The sequence below is a fragment of the Corvus cornix genome, chromosome 2 (assembly GCF_000738735.6).
Source record: "Corvus cornix cornix isolate S_Up_H32 chromosome 2, ASM73873v5, whole genome shotgun sequence".
NCBI classification, from domain to species: Eukaryota; Metazoa; Chordata; class Aves; order Passeriformes; family Corvidae; genus Corvus; species Corvus cornix.
The window spans coordinates 47649759-47669885 of NC_046333.1; the positions used below are offsets into that span (position 1 = coordinate 47649759).

Genomic DNA, 20127 nt, shown 5'->3' on the forward strand with positions numbered 1-20127 from the left:
GACTGAATATGATCTTCTAAGCAGCTGACTCATATGGGAGAAAACCTTTGACTATTTTTGCAAATAGAAATTCTTGTCTTCCAGCCAACTCTGGTGCTAAACAGTTTGTCTGTCCCTTAAATATCAGGGCATTTTGATCTTGATTTTAATGGGAATTGGGATTTTTCTCACCGCTGTAAATCAGACCACTTTTCATGGTTCATGTCTACTTGTTCTAAGGATTTGAATCAAAAGGACAGAATAGATAGGTCATATTGATGTGTTATGTGAAGGATGCTGGGTAAGAAAATGGATTGAAGGCTTTTTAGGTTCAAGTTTACAGTCTGCTTTGCAGTTTTATCATTTCAGTGCAACTGTCATTTCCAGTGGAAGATGATCCCTGTCACATGAATTGAACAATTATTCACTAATGTACATTTCCAGCTCCTTCCTGCTCACATTATTCAAATTTGAGTTGAAGCTGGATTCCTTTTGGGAATATTGTCACTGAAAAATTGTTTTCTGGAGCTTTTACCCGTCAGATTGTGAGGGTGCTTTTCGAAAAAGTATACATTGTAGGAATTGAATTTTAAGTAATGGTATACCCTCGAGGGAATGTGATATTAAAGCGGAAGGAGACTTTTCCAGGTTCAAAATTCTTCATGCTTGATGCAAATAATAAACTGCTAAAACACAGTCAGAAAGGGAGTAGGTGTGATGAGATGTTTGTTAAAGTTGTCTGACTTGGTTAAATAAAGCCATATACTCTTTTTCATGAGGAAAGAGGGCAATTCTAAAAACCTGTCCCTGAAGGGTTTGTCTTTTTTCGAATATATGAGCTGTTTTGCCTACCTTTAGAAGCATAGGATTTTTTATAATTTAGTATTTTTGTACTCATTTTTCTGTCTTAGGTTTTCTTACAATCTGTATCGACAGCATTAATTCTAAATGTACATAGGGATAGATAAATTCTTACTTTATTAATTAGATTCCCTGCTTTTGATGAAATCAGAAAGAACTGCCTGCTTGTGCACCAGAAAGCAACACTAGACATCTCCTGGTGGTCCCAGAGGCCAGATGACCTCTGTCTCCTCTGCAGCCTTGTGCTTGCCTGGGCTTCTGGGTGCATCAGTGGGTCTCTGAAGTACCATGGTTCTGCTCTCCCAGAAGAAGTCTGTAGACATGAGTAGGCAGTAGCAGCTCTGGGGACTTCCTTCAGCAGCTATTCTGGAAACCCTGTTAAATAAACATAGCTCAGATTTGACTCGCTGTACAGATTTTTGATGGATCTGTATTTGTTTCTGGTCAGTTTTAGTGGTGTTCCCAAATAAAACTATAGGAAGCTCTACAACGATTGTACTGTTCTGAAGTCTGAGATACGCTTATGGTTCCTGAATAAATGCTCCCTGTTGACCTTGGTGGAAATTCCTTACATTCAACATAACATTAGCGGGAATTCACCATGGAAAACAAGTGAGGACGTAGCAGAAATTCAGTTCATGCTAATCTGAAGGCTAATGTTGTTGTGCATATTCCACAGGACTGAGATGCTGTAAATGTTGTCAAATGAGATGGGACCAACGAAGAGGCCTCTTGGAGTCATTAAACACCCAGCGTTAATCACAGTCATCCTACTTGAGTAGAACACAAGTGAATATTGCAACAGCCTGGGGACAAAAAATCTGGATTGAAAGCTGTGCATTGGACTCTCTTGCAAGCTTGATCAATCACTTAGGTTCTCACTCAATGCCTCCTGAATTCTTTTCCATTTACTGCAATAGTGTTGTATCAGGTGTTTAATCCTTGCGTGCTTCTATTTCCTTCTTTGTAAGTGGGAGTGTTTATAACAATTCCCAGAACCACTGGTAGACTCAGTGAACATTTCAGGAATGCACTGGGTACCTGAGGCTGTTGAAATATATCCCATAGTACTTTTAAAAATTATTGGAAGAGATGTTAGCAGAGATTTTTTCCTTAATCTTATATTGCTTTTTATTTTCAGAAGTGTAGAACTGTATTCGGTCTTCTGTCCTGAAACAATTTGCATTTTATTGATATCAGAAAAGTAATCATTCTTAAAAGCAATTTGGTTTTAATGCAAATAGCCAGGATGGGATATTGATTTAGTTACTGCCTTATGGAGTTCCTGGAAAGCTTTTGCTGAAGACAAACAGCTCTCAGGTATTGTATGGAAACTGACTTGTCTGCTTGCAGATCTAGGACAAGCATCCCTGCATCTCGCTCTGCTTAGCAGATTAAGCTCACAGGTTGCTGAACTGGATAAGCACTAATTTGCCTGGGCTTTATAGCTCCTGTTTGGTATCAGCCTTACTAGGTCCTAGCTGTCCACTCTTGAAAAAAATTAGGGTGATAAGTGTTGCTTTTGTCCATTGGCCTGGGTGGCATAATATACCCTTCCTCTCTGATTCTGAAGAACTGACTCTAATTTTTAGTATATTCATGGTTTCAGAAGTATTTGATGCCCATATGCAGATGAATACTGGGAGTACTTTTAAATAGAAAATGAAGTGGTAAAGGCCCAAGAAGGAAATAGCTATGCTATGTGCTCTTCTGGGTTTATAGATTGCATCTGTGGCTGTGTCTACTGAGCTGCTATCTTCTGCCTCCAGTGTAGAAGAATCAGGTCCTAGCCTGGTTCTGAGAGATCAGAAGAGATCAGATGTGTAGAGAAACCTCTAAAGAATTCAGTTATTTTAATCTCATTCCAAATTATAGAGAGACAACCTGAATAAATCAGTTTTTGTAAATGAAAATGCATCCATTTATTTCTTTTGGGCTGTTTATAACACTTAAAATGTTAAATCATGTTTTCTTTGAATAGGTAAGGCAGTTGTGGAAATAATTGTGATTTTAATCTGAATTACCATTTTGATCTGAATATGCTCACCCCAAAATGAATGCATGTGTCATTCTGTGCTTTCTGACCTTAATTTTTTAATCAGGGAATTAAATTTTTTGACATGGGATGTAAGAACCACAATATGCCAGCTGCATATTCCAAATGTGTTGCCAGCTCTCTCCCAAAGGACATTGAGGCATATAAGCAATTAAATAATTTAGTTAAAGACAGAAGCTTCTGCCGATACCTGGGATTTATGTTTATTACAGCAGCTGCAGTTATGTGTATCTGTTCAGCTTGCTGGCATGCCAGTGCTTCCTGAATACCAAGAAAAGTAAAGATCTCAAGGGCATTTTCTTTTACTTCTTCCTATAGTTATAACCCTATCATATTGGTATAATGCTTCTGATTGTCAATAAAGCTTCTGAAAGGCTTACAGATGTTTTAGGGATGGGAATGAGACTGTTTAAAAGAAAAACACAGTCTTATCCTGTACTGTCCTTTTTGTGTGGCTATTTCCACGTGGGCCAGACTTCTGGGACAGCTTCTAGGAGGGTTCTATCTTCACTGCCTCACTTTTGAAATGACACATTAAGTCTCTCTTTCCTGTGACTTACTGTCAAGACAACCAAATAGTGTTCTCAGCTGTTACTTTAGTTTGGTTATTTATGGCTTCTTAAATACATTATTTTCACTTTGGTTTATTTTTTCTGAATATTGAACTTCGCATGTCTCAAAATTATTTTGATGTTGTCTGTTTTCATCTACGTGAAGTTGTATTCCATAGGTGCTGCTCCACACATGAGCAAAGCAGGGTCATGGGCAGATAGAAAACTCTTTGCTCTGTTCATAGAGTATGTTTTTAGCAATGCAAAATACACAGTCAAATAAGCAACTCTGATCTAAAGGGTCCTGCATTCCTCAGTCCTTCATCATATTTTTATAGCTGAAGAATTCTCTCACTGCTTCATGTTGGTCGGATCAAAAGAGTTCTTGACAGCAAGGGACAAAGGGTGTACTCTGTCGTTACTGACACGATTAATTATTGTCATGTTGCAGTCCTCATTTTGATGTGGAATCTCAAAGGCCCTTTTACATTAGTGCCTGTGGCTACACAGTTCCTTACTTTTCATGAATCAAAAGATGTTGAAACAGAATGAAAGAAATAATAAAATCTTATTTTTATTTTTTAAGGCCTGATCAAAAAATAGAAGATACGGCAGAAACCAATGCTGAAATTCTTGCTCGTCTCACTTCTGCGGTAAGGTCATTGCATCAAAGTTTGAACTGATCATGTTTGAAATATTGTCATGTTTTGAATCCTTTCAAATGAAAGACTTAGTCTAAGTGAACAGATGTTTGTCTATGAAGACTGTTTTTTTAGTCTGTGGAAGGGGATAGCTTTACTGAGACCTTAGTGTACAATTCCAAAGCTATTAAAATCAAACTAAGCAAGGACTGCTGCAGCCTGCTCTTGTAATAGATGCTATTCATGGCCCAGAAGACACCAATTTGGAAGACCAAGGTTACTTTTGTGCCATGTACTTTACACTCAGACCCTCTTGGTCAAGTATACATTGATGGGAGACAAAGGGAGAGAAAAGTCTTCAGCAGCCCTTGTATAGATTATCATAAATTTCTGAGGAGAGACACCTGGGAAACCTGGGCTTCCCAACTATGTTTAGCCTCAGTTAACTTCACCATAATAAACAAGAGATTATCCTGTTTCTGCTAGACTTTGGTGCATCTTGTTTATCATGTAAGATCAGTGTTCTAAGAAGCAGACAGACAGGACTTCAGAAAGTTAAGCTAGACTGACTCAATTTAATGTAATCTGTATGATGGCACAGAGTGCACCCTTAGCAAATTAGCAAGCAATGCAACACTGGGAGGAATGTCTGCTCACCAAACTGCAGGTACTTCAAAGATGTGTGGATGTGGCACTTGGGGACATGGTTTAGTGGTGGACTGGGCAGTGCTGGGTTAACAGTTGGACTTGATCTTACAGGTCTTTTCCAACTGAAATAGTTCTATGATTCTATGGTTGTGCGGCCACTTAGAGGGACCTTGACAGTCTGGAGAGATGGGCCAACAGGAATCTCAGGAAAATCAGAAAAGGTCAATGCCATATCCTGCATCTGGCAGAAATAACCTCATGCTTCTATACAGACTGAGGGTTGACTGAAAAGCAGCTTTGCAGGAAAGGCCCTGGGGGTCCTGGTGGACGGCAGCTTGAACCAGAAACATGTCCTTGTGCCAAAGAAAGCAAGTCCTTCCTGAGCTGCATTGGTAAGAGTGTCGTCCTTAGGCTAAGGGAGGTGATCATTCCCCTCTCAGCACTGGTATGCCAGATGTGGAGTGTTGGGTCCAGTTCTGAATTCCCAGTACAAGAGATATGGATGTACTGGAGTGTATGTGAATGACCGTGAAGATGGTTAGGGAAACAGAGTATCTGATTTTCAAGGATAGTCTGAGGGAAGTGGGAGTGGATCTTGTAGAACAGAAGGTTGTGGGAGGACTTTATCACTATGTACAAATACCTGATGGACAGGCTCAAGCTGGCCATGCTTTTCGGCAGAGGTTTCTATCAGGTGAACTCCAGAGGTGCTTTCCTACCTCTACCATTCTGTGATTGTGCAACTCTGTGAACACCAGCACCCAAGTCATGGTGTCATCAAAACATGGAATTAGTGTTGGTTCTGTTTTTGGCATGTAAGAAAGTACAGAGATGAAACTGAAGCAGGCAAGGTAAAGTCCTTATGAAAAAGGCATGAGGCTAAGGGTTATTTTGAGAAAAATAAGTACAGTGCTATCTTGAAATTGCTGGAAAACAGAAGGGAAGGAGAATTTTTGCTGTATTTTGTAATGTGTTTGGAAAGCCAGTGATTCTGTATATTCAACGTTATGCAAAAGTAATTAAAAATGTATGACATAAGCCAATGCTGTGTTGAAATGTCTTTATTTTTTTATTGTCTCAGTATTCAAATTCCTTGTTCTCCCTACATTTTTTCTTAACTGAAAATGAAAGGTGAAGTCAGAACCTCAATATCCTCCATTTTCAGTTCCATACAGAGCAAAAATAGAAAACTGTGAAATACTTTCTGCAAAGTTATATTTTTTTCAAAAACTTGCAAAACTGCCAACTCTATAAAACCTTGCCAGTATCCCTCAAAAGCTTTGCTTATAAAAAATAGAATAATGGGGGGTTTTGTCAGTTAAAAAAAAAGAGACACACTCAACAAAACTAAGTGACCTTTTGAGTTTAAGAACTGGATCTAACGGTTGCTGGATGCACTTGAGTAACATGCATATCCTTGAACACCTAATTGACAGTGAGTTCAGAGTGTTTCACATCTGCAAGGTCAAACCTGTGGACTACATCCTGAGTCATTCCAGCAGCAGGGCACATGGACAGGGTTTCTTAAATGAACCGTTTTATTACTGTAGCTAACTAGCTAAAGAAAAATTAGGCAGTTCCATCTCCAGATGGCCAGAGACCCATCTATTGCCATGGTGATGTCAAGAATCTGATCTTTTCTCCTGCATTTTCTGAATTTCCACACAACATTGTGGTGCCTCTATAATGATTTTCTAGTCTATCGCTGGGGAAAAGGCGCAAAACCAGAGTAGAATCCTCCAAATTTTAACATATGTATATGAACTTCTCCTGTTTATTCCTCCAGAATACTGCTTTTCCTCCATACAGTAGATTGGGACTTAAAGTACTCACTGCAACCTTATGGAAAGACTTTTATGTCCCAGAAGAATTTGAAACATCAGCTCACACCATTCAACAGAGTCCAGCATCTAGGTTCTCTTATTTTTTTTTTCCTTTTCTTTCAGCTTCAGAATTTATATGAAAAATAAAGAAAAAAAGGTTTCTGTAAGCAGGAGCTGGAAACTGAAAGTGGAGTTATTAGCCATTACTGAAAATGTGTTCACGCTGGCTTTTTGGCTCACTGAATGTTTATGGATTTTGTACAAAATTAAACCAGTCTTCTTCGAAGGATTCATAATTGAGAATCCTGTTCACACTAGTACTTCAGAAGTGTGAAAAAACCCACAAAATCCCTATTCCCAGCCCAGCACTAAAGCAGTTGAAGATTACAGTTGACTTTGTAACTGGAGATTCAAATTTCACCACTGTCTATTCTGTTTTTCTTTTGGCTTTTCATGGAATAAAACATTTTTTTCAGGTCAGAAGAAAGTTTCTGTGTCAGCTTTTTTTTTCAGAGGATTCTGTTCCAAATTTTCGAACCTAAACTGATTGTGAGGATCCAGCCCAAGCAACATTGGAGGAAACCACGTGCCTAAAATATAAATCCCTCTTTTAACCTATCAAATTATGTGCTTATATCATATGCTCCATTACAATGAGGCACCATTAAACTTAAATTGTAAAGGAAAGCAGTGGAAAATTTGCAAACAGTGCAAAATGCCATTGGAAATACGTTTGCATCAGATAATCTTTTTGGTCATGATTTTTTTTTAAAAATGTAATGATTACTCATGGGTTTAAAAAAGCATTCCAGAGCTGTCATGCATCCCATGTCGTGTCCCAAAGAGCAGTTTCATATTCAGTGTTTTGTCTGGTAAAAGCAGAACAGGATGGGATAGCTATGAGTGTTTCCACTGCAAAGCTTTTGCTTTACTTTGTGGTGGAAGAGAAGAGAATATCAGGATGTTAATGAAGTGTATTTGGAAAATAGTTTTCTGGTGCTATAAGGCATCAGCCAATATTACTCTTATTTAGAGCCCATCAAACTATCATAACTTGAGATACAAAAATGTGAACTAGACTCGTACTGTTTTTCAAAACCTTGCTGTTTAGAGCCTTGTGTTGCAGGATTTCATTTTGAGATTCTGTAAGGATTGGCACTTTCTCTCTAGATTTGAAGTCCTATTTGGCACAATGGCATCTAGAACATTGTCTTACAGAAAACTACTATGGGGAGAAAAAAGAGAAAGGAAAAAAGTAGAGGTGGTATGCACTGTTTGCTAGATGCAGAACTATATCCACTATAATAAAATGATAAGTTTTGTGATAAGAGCAGTAGTTGTCATTTACTCTTTTAAATTCTCTATTCTTTGAAGACAAGATTCACCATATAAATGTGCCATTTGTATTTAATCAAGCAGAAGTATAACTGGGTATCACTCTCTATGCACACTGTTTTATATTGCAAAAAGAAAACTGATTGAGATGTGGTAACATGCCAACTACCTACTCAAAATGTCCTCTTTCAGACTTTCGTGATATTTGCGTAAATATTGTGTGGTGAACTGGCCTTTAAACTGAATCAGTTTTGACATCTGCAGTGCTACTCAAATGGGATACTGTTTGGATAGTGTTAGCTTTGTTAGCAACAAGCTGTATGTATAAAATATTTTTAAAAATTTAATACCTCAATATGGTAGGCATACATAGTTCTTGTTTAGATATTTTATTTTGTGTCTGCATTATTATCTTCGATGTGATGTGCAACTATCGATTTTGTCAAACAGGCAGTAACTGAAATCCTGTTAGGAAGAAGTATAGTAATGGGTAGCATGTGTGCAATGAGGAATGAATGTTATACATGGATTTCCATTGGTGTAATGATGCAGAGGAATTGCATGTCCAGCAGAGATGTCAAGTGCATTTATGCTAAAATAGACAAAAGCATATAGATTATGAAATCTAGGGACACCAATCAAATCCAGAAGGATGCTCAGCAGTACAAATTCTTTGTGATTGGAGTGAATCCTGTGAGAGGCAGCTCAGATTATCATGATGGAACCCTTTGATGAAGGAACTTTTGGTTACTATTAGCACTAGAGAAACATATTTTTCCCCTGCTTTATCTGAAGTGTTTTGCTCAAGTTATGTAAAAGGCCCACTGCATTCCTGGCCCACAGCAAACTATGAGGTATTTAGCTTGACGTAGACAAAATATAGAAACCCAGCCTTTTTATTACCTGTGATTTTAGCACTATCTTTCAAACTTAAAAGGTGCCACCTTATAAGTGAAAGTAATACCACAAATAAACTGCAGGATGCCACAATGCTGCCTTTTCTTCTGACAAGATGGGTTTTTCTTTCCAGCCATGGAAAGATTTGCATTTCTTGAGTGTTTGATTGGGTTAAGTGGTACATTTGCAATTGTTTCAGGTTGTAGTGTCTCTTGAGGCTAATCTTAGGATAATGTATTTATTAAATGCTAAAAGATAAAGATGCGACATCACTGCAATGCTTCTTACTGTCAGTAACCTGAGACTAGACCAGAACAGAGGCATCGACATGGGTACCTCATGCTGAGTTTAATGAAGGGAGAGGGTCTGAGAAGTGTAGCCATGAAAAGTCATGGTGCTGCTATTCAGAAGCAACTTGGGCTTTTATTAAAAATCCCACTCTTAACTAGATAGCTTGTGTGTGTTATTATAATACTCGTGTATAGCAATTGCTGCAAGGAAGCACACGTTGTTTTTCTACGGAATAACTGTTCTTTCCCGTTTTACTTGAAGTTTACGCTTACATTATCCATGATTAACGTTTCTCCAGACATGGGAATGAGTGTACAGGAAGGAAGGAAGGGAAGGTAATACTGCCAGCTTGCACAATTGTGCTGGAAACAGGATGACATTTAAGAAAACCGTGGCACTGCCTTCATATTTTCCTGCTTGGAGTGGCTGAAAACTCTGTCCCTCTCAGTAGGGCAGCATCAAGGAATAGAAAAGATCCTTGTACCTTGCAAGGACAGCAAAAAAATCTTCTTGGTCCTTTGCCACAAAGGAAAGAAGGATGCAAGCAGAGGAAGGATGTGGCCTCTGGTATGACTGCCTTCTGCTGGGTGGCTCCTGAGTATCTGATCAGTGGGTGCTGGAATTACCATTGTACCGAGATGCCCTGAGTGATTTTGCCTGTCTGCTCAGACATAATGTTAACTATTCTTCTTTCACATTTTCAAACTTCTCTTCAGAGCCATGAGAGTGGGATATTGACAGCTGTTAGTAGTTGTATTACTTTGGGAATCCTTTGTGGGCTTTGTGGCTTATGACCAAACCACATATCTTGAGAAGGATGTTTGAAATTTCACATCTCTCAGAAACTGCATGTCAAACCTGCCACTGCAGAATAGCCTTGAGCCTTGACTAGGTCTGTTAGACAAGATGGCTAGTATGCACTGCTGGAGACTTTGTAGAGAGAAGTGAGACAATCCCTAGAAAAAGTTGGAATGTGCCATATTTAGTTTTTTTAATATTGAAGACAGGCTGTCTTGGGAAAATTATGGAAATTGGAAGGAGCTGAGAGATCTTTAGAGGAATCTGAGAGCACAGATGGGGCAGAGGAAGGGAAGAACTGAGGTGTATGCAGAAGAGAGCATCTGGGGTGCTGTAGGCCAAGTGCAAGCAGCTGTAGTGGGACAGATGATGGCAGTGAAGAAGTAGGAAGCATAAGAATAATGAATAGAAAAATGATAGAAAAAGAAATTGTATAAAAAGGAATAGATCTATGGAGAGAAGTGGATGTAGAGTTGAGCTGGCTAGAGACAGTAGCTGGTCTATATAGAAAATATGAAGAACGAAGACAAGAGGATGAGGAAGGGAGCTGGTTAGCATGGCAGGGCTGTGTTACCACAGGCTAGTGAGAGAGCCTGTAAAACTGAAAATAGCTCTGACTTCTGCATTTTCATCTCAAGTGAAATTTTGGTCATGAAATTCTCAGCAATGCTACTAGGAGAGGGTGTTTCGTCCTGGAAGATCCAAAAAGTGAAGGTCAGTTATATACATGAACCTTCAAAACCTCAGCATGAAGAACTTTCTTATTCTGGAGTCACACAATAAATCCAGCATTATAGTGTGCTCAACAGAGGGAAAACAAATATGTAACAAGGGAAGGGAGAAGATTCAAGTGTGTACTTGTGAAACAGATACGCTGTGCAAATAAATTACGAGTCGGGCTACTGAATTGCCCATTCCCTAAGGAATGTGTGGTATTTACATGAAATTAAAGTCACAGAATTCCCAGCTGAAAAGGAGATAGATTTGCTAGGAAAACTGACTGCAGTTTCAAAACCAGGCATAATTCCACATGCAGTTGATTGCTGCAAAGCATTGATAGCTCATATCTTACCGGTGTTGCATTTTGTTTTATTTGACTGCGCTGGGAACTATAACCGTCCTTTTCTTTTTCTGATATTTTAGGTACAGAGAGAACTGGCTGCTGTCATTGCCTTGAAAGCAAGGAAGTCAGGTGAGTCAGGCTGCACTTCAGAGGGGTTTTTGTTGTGCTGTTCCCTTTTGTCATTTCTTGAAGTATCTGAATTGTCACTGCTTTTTAACATGGGGAAGAAAAGATAGTAATGGAGAATCTGTGTATACAGCACAATGCAATTGCATTTAAGTTTCTCTCCTTCTAGCTCATTGCATCTAATAACCTAGCTAATAAAATCAAAGTGTTACATTTGAATCTGAACTTGGATCTTTTTCTGGCCAAAATCACTATTTTCTCTAGGCTTGCACTTTATAAAAAAAGCTGATGTCTTTATTTGACTTTATTTGACTTAAGACAAGTAAGTTTGTAATTTCCTCTTTTTTATTTTTAATGTCCAGTATCTCATGCCATCATATTTTCTGTCTTTTACCAGCCCACCCAGGTGTTTTTCTTACTGCTAAAACAGAAGGACAACTTCATGCACAAAGGCTTTCTTTCCTGTGTGGCTGTAGAGGCAAGTTTTGATCAGGGCAGGAAAAGGGGAAAGACAACTGGATAACTGAAAGTCTCTGACAGTAAGAGCATTCACAGCCAGTGCTGGTGTTACAGGGCAAAGGCACTGAAATGTGTGGCCATCTGAGCTCCATCAGGGTTTGGTAGCACAGGTGCTTCAGAAGAATCTGCATCGCTGAGCTGGAGTGGAAGCAAGGAAGCTGTGTTTTCCAGGCACTGCACAGGAACCAACAAAGCCTGCTTGGCCAGACCTGACTCTTTACAGAGTTAATTCTCTGGTGTCTTTGTGCAGTGTCTTCTGCACCAAGTTGAATGCATTTCTAAAGTAAAACAGAGGCCTTAAATTTTAAGGGGCCTAAAATTATTAGCGTGTTCCCAAAGCCATCGAGGTCTTTGAGTGCATTTTCACTGAGCATCTCCTATGATTTTCAGTGATTTTTCTAGAACTTGAAGTCACAGATTTTGTACTTCTTGAGATATTTTCTGACTTGTTAATAGTGCTGCATCATAATATCTCTATCAGTCTGTCTGTTGCTTACACGTGCAGCACAAAATTTGCTACACACATGCACAACACACAGCATGGTATCTTAAACTGGGGGCACCAAGAAGATGTGGCTGGTGTACCTGCAAACATTTTCTTGTGAAAATGTAAGTATTAAAAAAAAAATTCTAGACATAGTTTGATGCCATTTTTTCTAGAAATAGAAGTAGCCATAGGTTATATCCACACTCATCTATAAAGGTAAATCTGTAGAAAGCGAACACAAATGTGAATGTGAATTCAGGCCTGAATTGCTTCTGTGAGGTAGCTTTGCTTCTGAAAGTGCTGTAGTCATTTATGATGTCAACACCCCTCGGCTGCTTGCCCTTACCTGGTGTCACCCCAGTCCCACCTGACTTGTAATGGCTGAACATGGAAATGCTTCTTCTCTGGCTCAGTGCAGAGGAAAACAGGCTATTTTAAAGAAGTGCTCAAGGAAATCTTTTGTTTTGCTGTTAAATGGGCTGAGTGTGGTGCCATGTACATTTACTTCGGGCTTACGGAGGTATAAGAAATCTCTCTGCTTCTAAGCAGTTTTATCAGCAAATATTACTACTGCTACTAGCAATAAATAAAATCTTTACCCCCAAAGAGTTGTTTTTAGCCCAAATTAGCCTCTTATTTCCTTTTGGTGGATGGTTGTTAGAGTAGAAAATGGGATGGGGGTTGGATTAGGAATGAGCTGCAAGAGATGAAAATCCAAGAGAAGAATATCTCTTGGAGTCTCCTTTTTGCTGGTGTAATTGCAACCCTCGATGAGCAAGTAGAAATATTTCAGTTAAAAATCACAGCCTTAAAAAACCAAAGCTCCTTATAGAGCTTTGCAGTGCTGTCCAGCCTTTTCTAGTACATTAATGTAAACACTTAAAATATCTGTTCAGATCCGAACAAAAGATAACTCTCTTGTCAGTTTAACTAGTGCATGCTTGTTGAAATTTGCATTTCTTTATGCCCCATCTTGGATGACAGTAAAAAATAGGTGTATGATCAAGCATAACTGTAAGGTCTAATTTAAGTTAATGCCTTTAGTGCAGTAGGTGCAGAGTAAATTAGGGTGGTTGGTTATGCTTCTTTATTTTATTGCTGGTGGTTAAATTCACAGTGTAGCAGTTACTGTTAGCGATCAAGGTATGGTGTGCTGTGCCTGGTGAAGCGAAGCATGTTTCAGAGAAAGTACTTCTGGAGCTGTAAGCCACAGTATCTGTCAAAGATATTGTGCCTTTAATGCTCTCCAAGACTCCGTATAATTCCAGGAAATAAGCCACCAAAAATCGGACAAAGAGTTTATTTTGGCTTGAAAGGAGTGGAACATGGCTTTTGGGCCAGCTGCCTTGGGTAGCTTCCAAGCTGGTGTGAATGGTGTGGGAGCCTGGCTCATCCACCCTGGGATTCATGAGCGGGGAGAGCAGGCGACAGGCATGGTCCTAACCTGCTGTCTGGAACCTGGCTGCAGAGGGCAATCAGTTCATTAACCAAAAGCTTTCCTAGAGATCAGCAGCTCCCCCACCAAAAGAAGAAAAAAAAAAAATTGCCTAATACAAGGACTATATAATTGACTATATAATTTTTTCCTGAATTATTTTAATTTCTGGTTGTACCTCTGCTCTTAGAGAGGCCCTTCACAGTGATTTAATTGTACTAGAAAAAATGGCTGATTTAAGTTTTTGCATTACCTGTCTAGAGCTGCTGTAGTAATCACCATGTTAAGTTGCATGGAAAGTGCTATGCAAGCACACAAACACCACAGCTCCCTCTGCAAGAGGTGGAGAGGTTCCAGGTAGGAAGGTGTGCTGGGTTTGGAGGGGGAGGACAAGTATTGCCTTTGGTTACCTGAATAAAACAGTTTGTTTTTGTTTAAATGCAGCTTGGTTTGCTACCTAGTGTATGTATGTGAGAGGTAGTAATTGCAACTATTACAGTTCTGGCCGTGTCAGAGATTTACACACTCTGTCTGCTGACAAAAACCGAGGTAGAGACCTGACCCTGCTGTGGGGTAGGGCAGAGTATCAAATTCTTGCTAGTACAGGATCTGACTTGATGGAGAATGTTGGCTACCAGAAAATAAAAAGCCAGTAGGGTGTGGAGTAGAATGCCTTTCCCCAAGAGCCATTCTTCTGTTTTTACTGTGGTGTAGAAGAATAGGAGAAACTCATAAAGCTGGCAGATGCTGAAAGAAAAATGAGGAACCTGAAAGATTAAAAACTTCTGCGCCATGGAAAAAAAGCTCTGTTTTCATATTCCAGATGTGTGCTGCAAGTAAACCACTCTGATAATAAGGCATATGCTGACAGAGACATACTAGAGAGCCTTCATGCAGAAGGAGCTCAGCACGTTTAGTTTCTTTGCAAATAAAACTAAACCAGGGTAAAATAAGTGCCTGTAGTTCAGAAGTGTTGATGTACCTCGGTAACACCGTTGACTTGAAATCACATTTCATTAGAATAAAGCTCTCATGATAAAGGTGACCGAAGAGGGGGAAATGAGCTTGTGCACTTCCCTGTGGCTTATAAAAATGCATTGAAATTATTCTTGCCTAGCCTTAGAAATAAATAGAGTAAACGCTGTCTTCTGTGGTTTGGTAAAAGGTCTTGGGGAAGCAAGTAACTGGAGCAGAAGGGAACTTTTTCTTTAATTGTAGGCACTTGGCATTAAATTGTTTTGTTTATTTATACCTTGCTGGCTTCTGATACCTTCTGCAAATGTGGTGAAATGTAACATAAATGCAGCTTCCCATCTGAAGGTTTACAAGGGTCAGCATTTATCTCAATTGCTTGTCATGGCTCATGACATGTTTCTTATGTGTTAGAGATGGTAGCTAAAACAAGGATAAAAAGCAGCAAATAGCCTAAGGCTGGAGGCTTTCGCTGGTGGCAAAGCTACACGGGTACATCTGAACTGATCAAAACCTGTCAGGTAGATGCTTTGTAGTGGTGTTAATCCCATCCACAAACAAGATGCCTTGCATTTCTGTGCACAAACCGAGCTGCACCCTGTGGCATCACTCAGCAAATCCCTTTACAGAAAAAGGAATTTCTATAACTTTATTTGTGCAAAGGATCAATTGATAAGAGCATGACTCTGGTCTTTGTGTTTGTGAATATGGGGGCTAATTAAGATAGTAGGTGACAGGGTATGCATGAGGTAGGAAGATGGTGACTCAGCTTCTCCCCAGGCATTGCAGGAGCAGCGGCAGGTCTGTGGGTGCTTCTCCCTCTCACTGTGAAAGGCAGGGCAGCCACAAAAGCCCTCGCACTTGTGTGTGGTTTTGCTCCCCCTTATGAATGATATTCAGGTTTCCACTATATAATTAGACACATTTTAGTCATGCCATTCTTGACTTGGCAAGCTCTATTGACTTTTTAATATGTCGTTTACATGTTATTTATAATAATGTACAATAATTTTTAATAATATGACTTTTGCAGTGTATTAACTCCATATTTGAGACCTTCTGGATTGCTTCCACCCTATTCTTACATATAAGTATGCATATCCACCCTTCCCCTTTTCTTTTGTATTGCTTCTGTCAGAACCTAACTGCCTATGTGATTTGCTTCGTATTTTTATTTTAGTGCAGACGATTCAATATGAAGCAGTCACTGGGGCTTGAGCTTTGCCGACATGAATGAAAAGCAAGCTGTGAACAGCTATTCCTTTTCCCAGCTGCTGCACCACCTCTACAGCACTGCTGTCAGAGCTGATTGCGTGACTCGACTCAAACACACTCCAGGCAATGTCAGCCCGGTTAAACACATGAGAACAGTCAGGCTGGGTCAGGTTAAAAGTCCATCCAGCTACGCTCCTACTGTGAGTGATGAGTAGGGATGCTTAGAGTAGGAAACAGAGCAAGTACAAACAGTCCTTCTGATGTACATACTCAGCATCTACCAGCCTGTGATAGAGGGATTTTGCTTTACCCATGCTGCTGTGATAGGTAACCCTTGCTGGACCTTTTCTCCATTAATTTATCAAATTGCTTTTTAAGCCTTATTATACTCCTGACCTTCATCATCCCTTATGGCAGTAAGTCTCACAACTCACATGTGTAGTATGTTAAAACATATTTTTCCTTGTTTGTTTTAAACACATTCCCCACGACCCTCACTCTGTTGTGATACAGCTCTTTGCTGACAGAGACTGGTGAATAAGCCATTCCCTATTTGTCATTATGCTATTCAGGATTTTGTGCACATCTGCCATACCCCTGTGAGTTGTCTCATTTCCAGGCTATATCACTAGTCATTCCTTGTACCAAATCTCTTCCATTAAATCTGATCATCTTTGCTACATCTCTTATATTACTTTTGAGGTGGGGCAGCCAGAGCAGCATACAGTATAGCAGCAGCACGTGCTAGAGTTGACACAAAGTGAGGGTGGCAGCTTCTTATCAGGGAGGGGAGGTGGAGGTGTGTGGGAAGGAGCCCAGTAAGATACTTTTGACAGCATTAAGCTGTTTTATCAGCTTGGTTAACTCACAAAACTGCATCTTTATCATTCAGCCCATTTCCTCAAGTAGTACAGATCCTTGTGAGACTTTTCAGTAAATTTATTCCACAATAATTAGCAAAAGTTTGTCATATGGTGCTATCTGAATGTCCTATGCTATGTTATTCATTTTATTCACTTCTAGAAGTGTTGTTATATAGAAAATGGAAATCATTACAAATTTGAGTTAGATTTGTATACACACTTGAAGAATGAGGTTACAAATACACGATCAAAGGTCATTCAAGAATAGAGCAGTTCAGCATTGTGTGTAAATTTCAAACATATTAAATACTATTGAATATACTAGGTATTCAGTATCTTTGGAGTAAAATGTGCATGGTTTGTTACCACTTATGCCACTGAAAAAGAGCATAATGAGGTGTGAAAAAACTTGGTCCTATTTACAGAATAAAGTGACAATCATATGCCAGAGAGGTGTGCATTTTCTCTTGTGAAAAAATTGAGCAAGTTTGAAGGGTGGGAAAAGGGTAAACCAGCAGGATCTTACTGCTTTTCTATTCTCCTCACGTCTCTTTTCAATCAGTTTATTTACTTGACTCAAGTAGTACCTCATTTCATTACAACTCCCAGTTCCTCCAAGCATCCACTTGTTTAAACCAAGGGTTGAAATTAGTAAACTGTGTGGAATGAGAGTTCTTCTGCAAATGTTGCCTACAGGATTCACCCTGGAAAAATGGCCACTCAAAGTGAAGGTGCAGGACTATTGTGCTTCTGTTCGGTCATGGTGACTGTATCTTTACTTTTCCCCTGCCCACTGAAATGTGGTTCAAAGTAAAAGCTTCACCAGAAAATGTAGCTAGCAATATTTTAAGAGTTACTCTGCACTTTAGGGTCTTTCTTTAAACGCATTCCTTTAAGGTCTGTGATTTCAGGTCTTAAAGTAAGGGAGGTAATCTTGGTTTGTTCAGCCTAGAGAAGAGAAGACTGAAGGAGACCTCGCTGTGGTCCCTCATGAGGGGAAGCAGAGGGGCAGGCACTGATCTCTTCACTCTTGTGACAAGTGACAGGACTCAAGGAAATGGCATGAAGCGGAGTCAGGGAAAGTTTAGGTTGGATATCAGGAAAAGGTTCTTCACCCAGAGGGTGGTTGAGCACTGGAACAGGGTCCCCAGGGAAGTGGTCAGAGCACCATGTCTTTCTGAGTTCAAGAATCTTTGGGGCAATGCTCTCAGGCACGTGGTATGAGGAATGAGGTTACAAATACACGATCAAAGGTCATTCAAGAATAGAGCAGTTCAGCAATGTGTGTAAATTTCAAACATATTAAATACTATTGAATATACAGGTTTCATAAACAGGTCCTGGGCTGTCCTGCTCAGGGCAGGGATTGGACTCGATGATCCTGATGGGTCCCCTCCAACTCAGCATAATTTATGATTCCATGATTCTAATCATGTTTGCTTCTCTAAGTAATCCTTTTTAAACATTCTGTGCCCTATTGAAGGGAACCCCTTCCCCTAGGGACCAAGGGGGGTTACAATGATACATTGCATCATATCAGGGATTCTTCCATTACTCCTGAGATCAAGCACACCAAGAAAATGACAGCACTTCAAAAGAGCAGGATCAGACCCCTGCTATCCCTGGGGATAATGATGCTCCTTGTGTTGGCTGGTCAGGAACACTATGTGTATCACACACATGGAGCTCTGTTGTGCCTTAGCTGGATCTATAACCACCTGCTTTGTGCCCACCCTGGGCAATGCTGGGGATGGGAAATGCCCTGGACAACATCAGTGAAAGGACTACACAGTAACACTTACCAGCTGTTGTGTGTTCAACAGCTGATATAAAGCAGAATGAACTCAGACTTGGAAAAAGAAGGAAAAGAGCTCTCTGGTGGGAATTGTGGTGAGACAGATTTTGGCAGTTTATGGTTTTGTTTTTGCAGTTGTTGTAGAACCTTGTGCATAGTTCTTTCTGTGTGATCTAAGGTGGTCTCACAGAAGAAATCAGCAATGCAGAGTAGCTGTGTAGGGGGAAGATATTTTGCACATACACAAAAAGAGACAGCACAGTAAGGTCGGAAAGACAGCAGTTGTGCAAAAAACAACCCCCAGGTGAATGTTTTGTTTACTAGGGCTTTGGGAGAGGCATTTACAATGAGTTCACAGAATTTATTTATTCAGAGTCCTCTTTGTTTCCTGCTCCTTTCCTGGCCATGCCTGGGGGATGTTTCCATGGAATAGAGAGCAGTGTTTCACTTTGCACCAGCCTGCTCAGCAACGGTCCATACCTTTTTGTTTGATCTGTTCCCAGCAATCATTCTCTGATCATGTAATGGGCTCTTCTCCATCCTTCCATCATCTCATTTCAGACAACACTGCTGTAGATACTTTCACTGCCACATGATTTTTTTTTTTTTTTAGTTTTTATTTTGAATATCATGCACATGAGAACAAATATCTACAATTACTGGATAAAATCTAAAACTTTCTGCATTCAAGCATTAAATTGTTTCCCTTGAGCTGCGATTGGTACAAACCCCATTGCTTTTGTCTGTTCGTGTAGTAATCCTACAGTGTTTACATACCATTTTTCACATATTTTTCCTCCTTGATAAAAAAATATGATTTCATATGTTTACAAAGTGGGTGTAAAATATGGCTTTATCTTTGCATGCATCACAAAGGGTCAGCCATTGAAAACCAAATCTCCTCTGGCCACATGAATCAACAGTAGTTGTTTATCTATTTAAAAATGCCTGTCTCGTTTAGCCAGAGGTGTTTTACAAATTATGTTGTTCTAATTCACCACTAACTTGGACGAAATATGGACCTTCAAAGCCAAATGAAAGGCTTCAGTTCTGAGAAATAAAATAAACAGAAGTTCCTAAAAAACCATTGTACAATAATGTGAAATGACCATTATCTGACTGAGCTGGGAAATATTGGTGGCTTTGCTTGTTACACTCATTTTTTAAATTTATAATGGCTATATAATGTAGGCAGGCCCAAGCCTCATTTAAACTGAGGTTTGTCCTTCCTGTGGTCATTTAGAAGCAGTGGGAAGGAACGGCGCCTTAATGGTGATCAGCAAGACCAAATCTTCATCTGCCAGCCTCCTTTCTTACCACACTGGCTTTCCTCTGTTTAGATTGCAGATACCTACCCTTGCTGTTATCTGCCTTTTGATAAACTCTGCAATGAGAGGAAATGCTTTTGCATCATTTTCTGGAGTCCTGTTTCCTATCTGAGATTTGGGAAATGGCTTGTAGCACTAGGACCCTTGGGAACTTCTTTTTCTGCGTGGAAACTAGATCAGAATAATGAGTACCCTCTGTGCAAATTCAATATTAGTTCTACACCTAAGGTCAAGCAAAAGTTAATGACCATTTTTTATATACAGAAGTCAGTTATGAGATCAACATTACATTTCACACTTTTGTAATTGTAAAATAAAATGCTGGAGTAATTTATGTTAAATTGATTTAAACTACAAAGCATAAATATCATAGCATCCCAGATAAGGGTTTGAGAGAAAATGGCATCATTGTCACTTGTGCAATAGTTCATTCACTGATTTACA

General features: G+C 39.6%; 1 protein-coding gene across 1 annotated transcript in view; it reads left to right on the forward strand.

Moving 5' to 3' along the window:
- Positions 1–20127, forward strand: part of RAPGEF5 (Rap guanine nucleotide exchange factor 5) — a 159343-nt gene that overhangs the window by 33819 nt on the left and 105397 nt on the right. Inside the window, exons 6-7 of the mRNA XM_039570699.1 lie at positions 4034–4100; positions 11024–11072. Coding sequence (XP_039426633.1) covers positions 4034–4100; positions 11024–11072 — 116 coding nt within the window. The remainder of the gene's footprint in view (positions 1–4033; positions 4101–11023; positions 11073–20127) is intronic.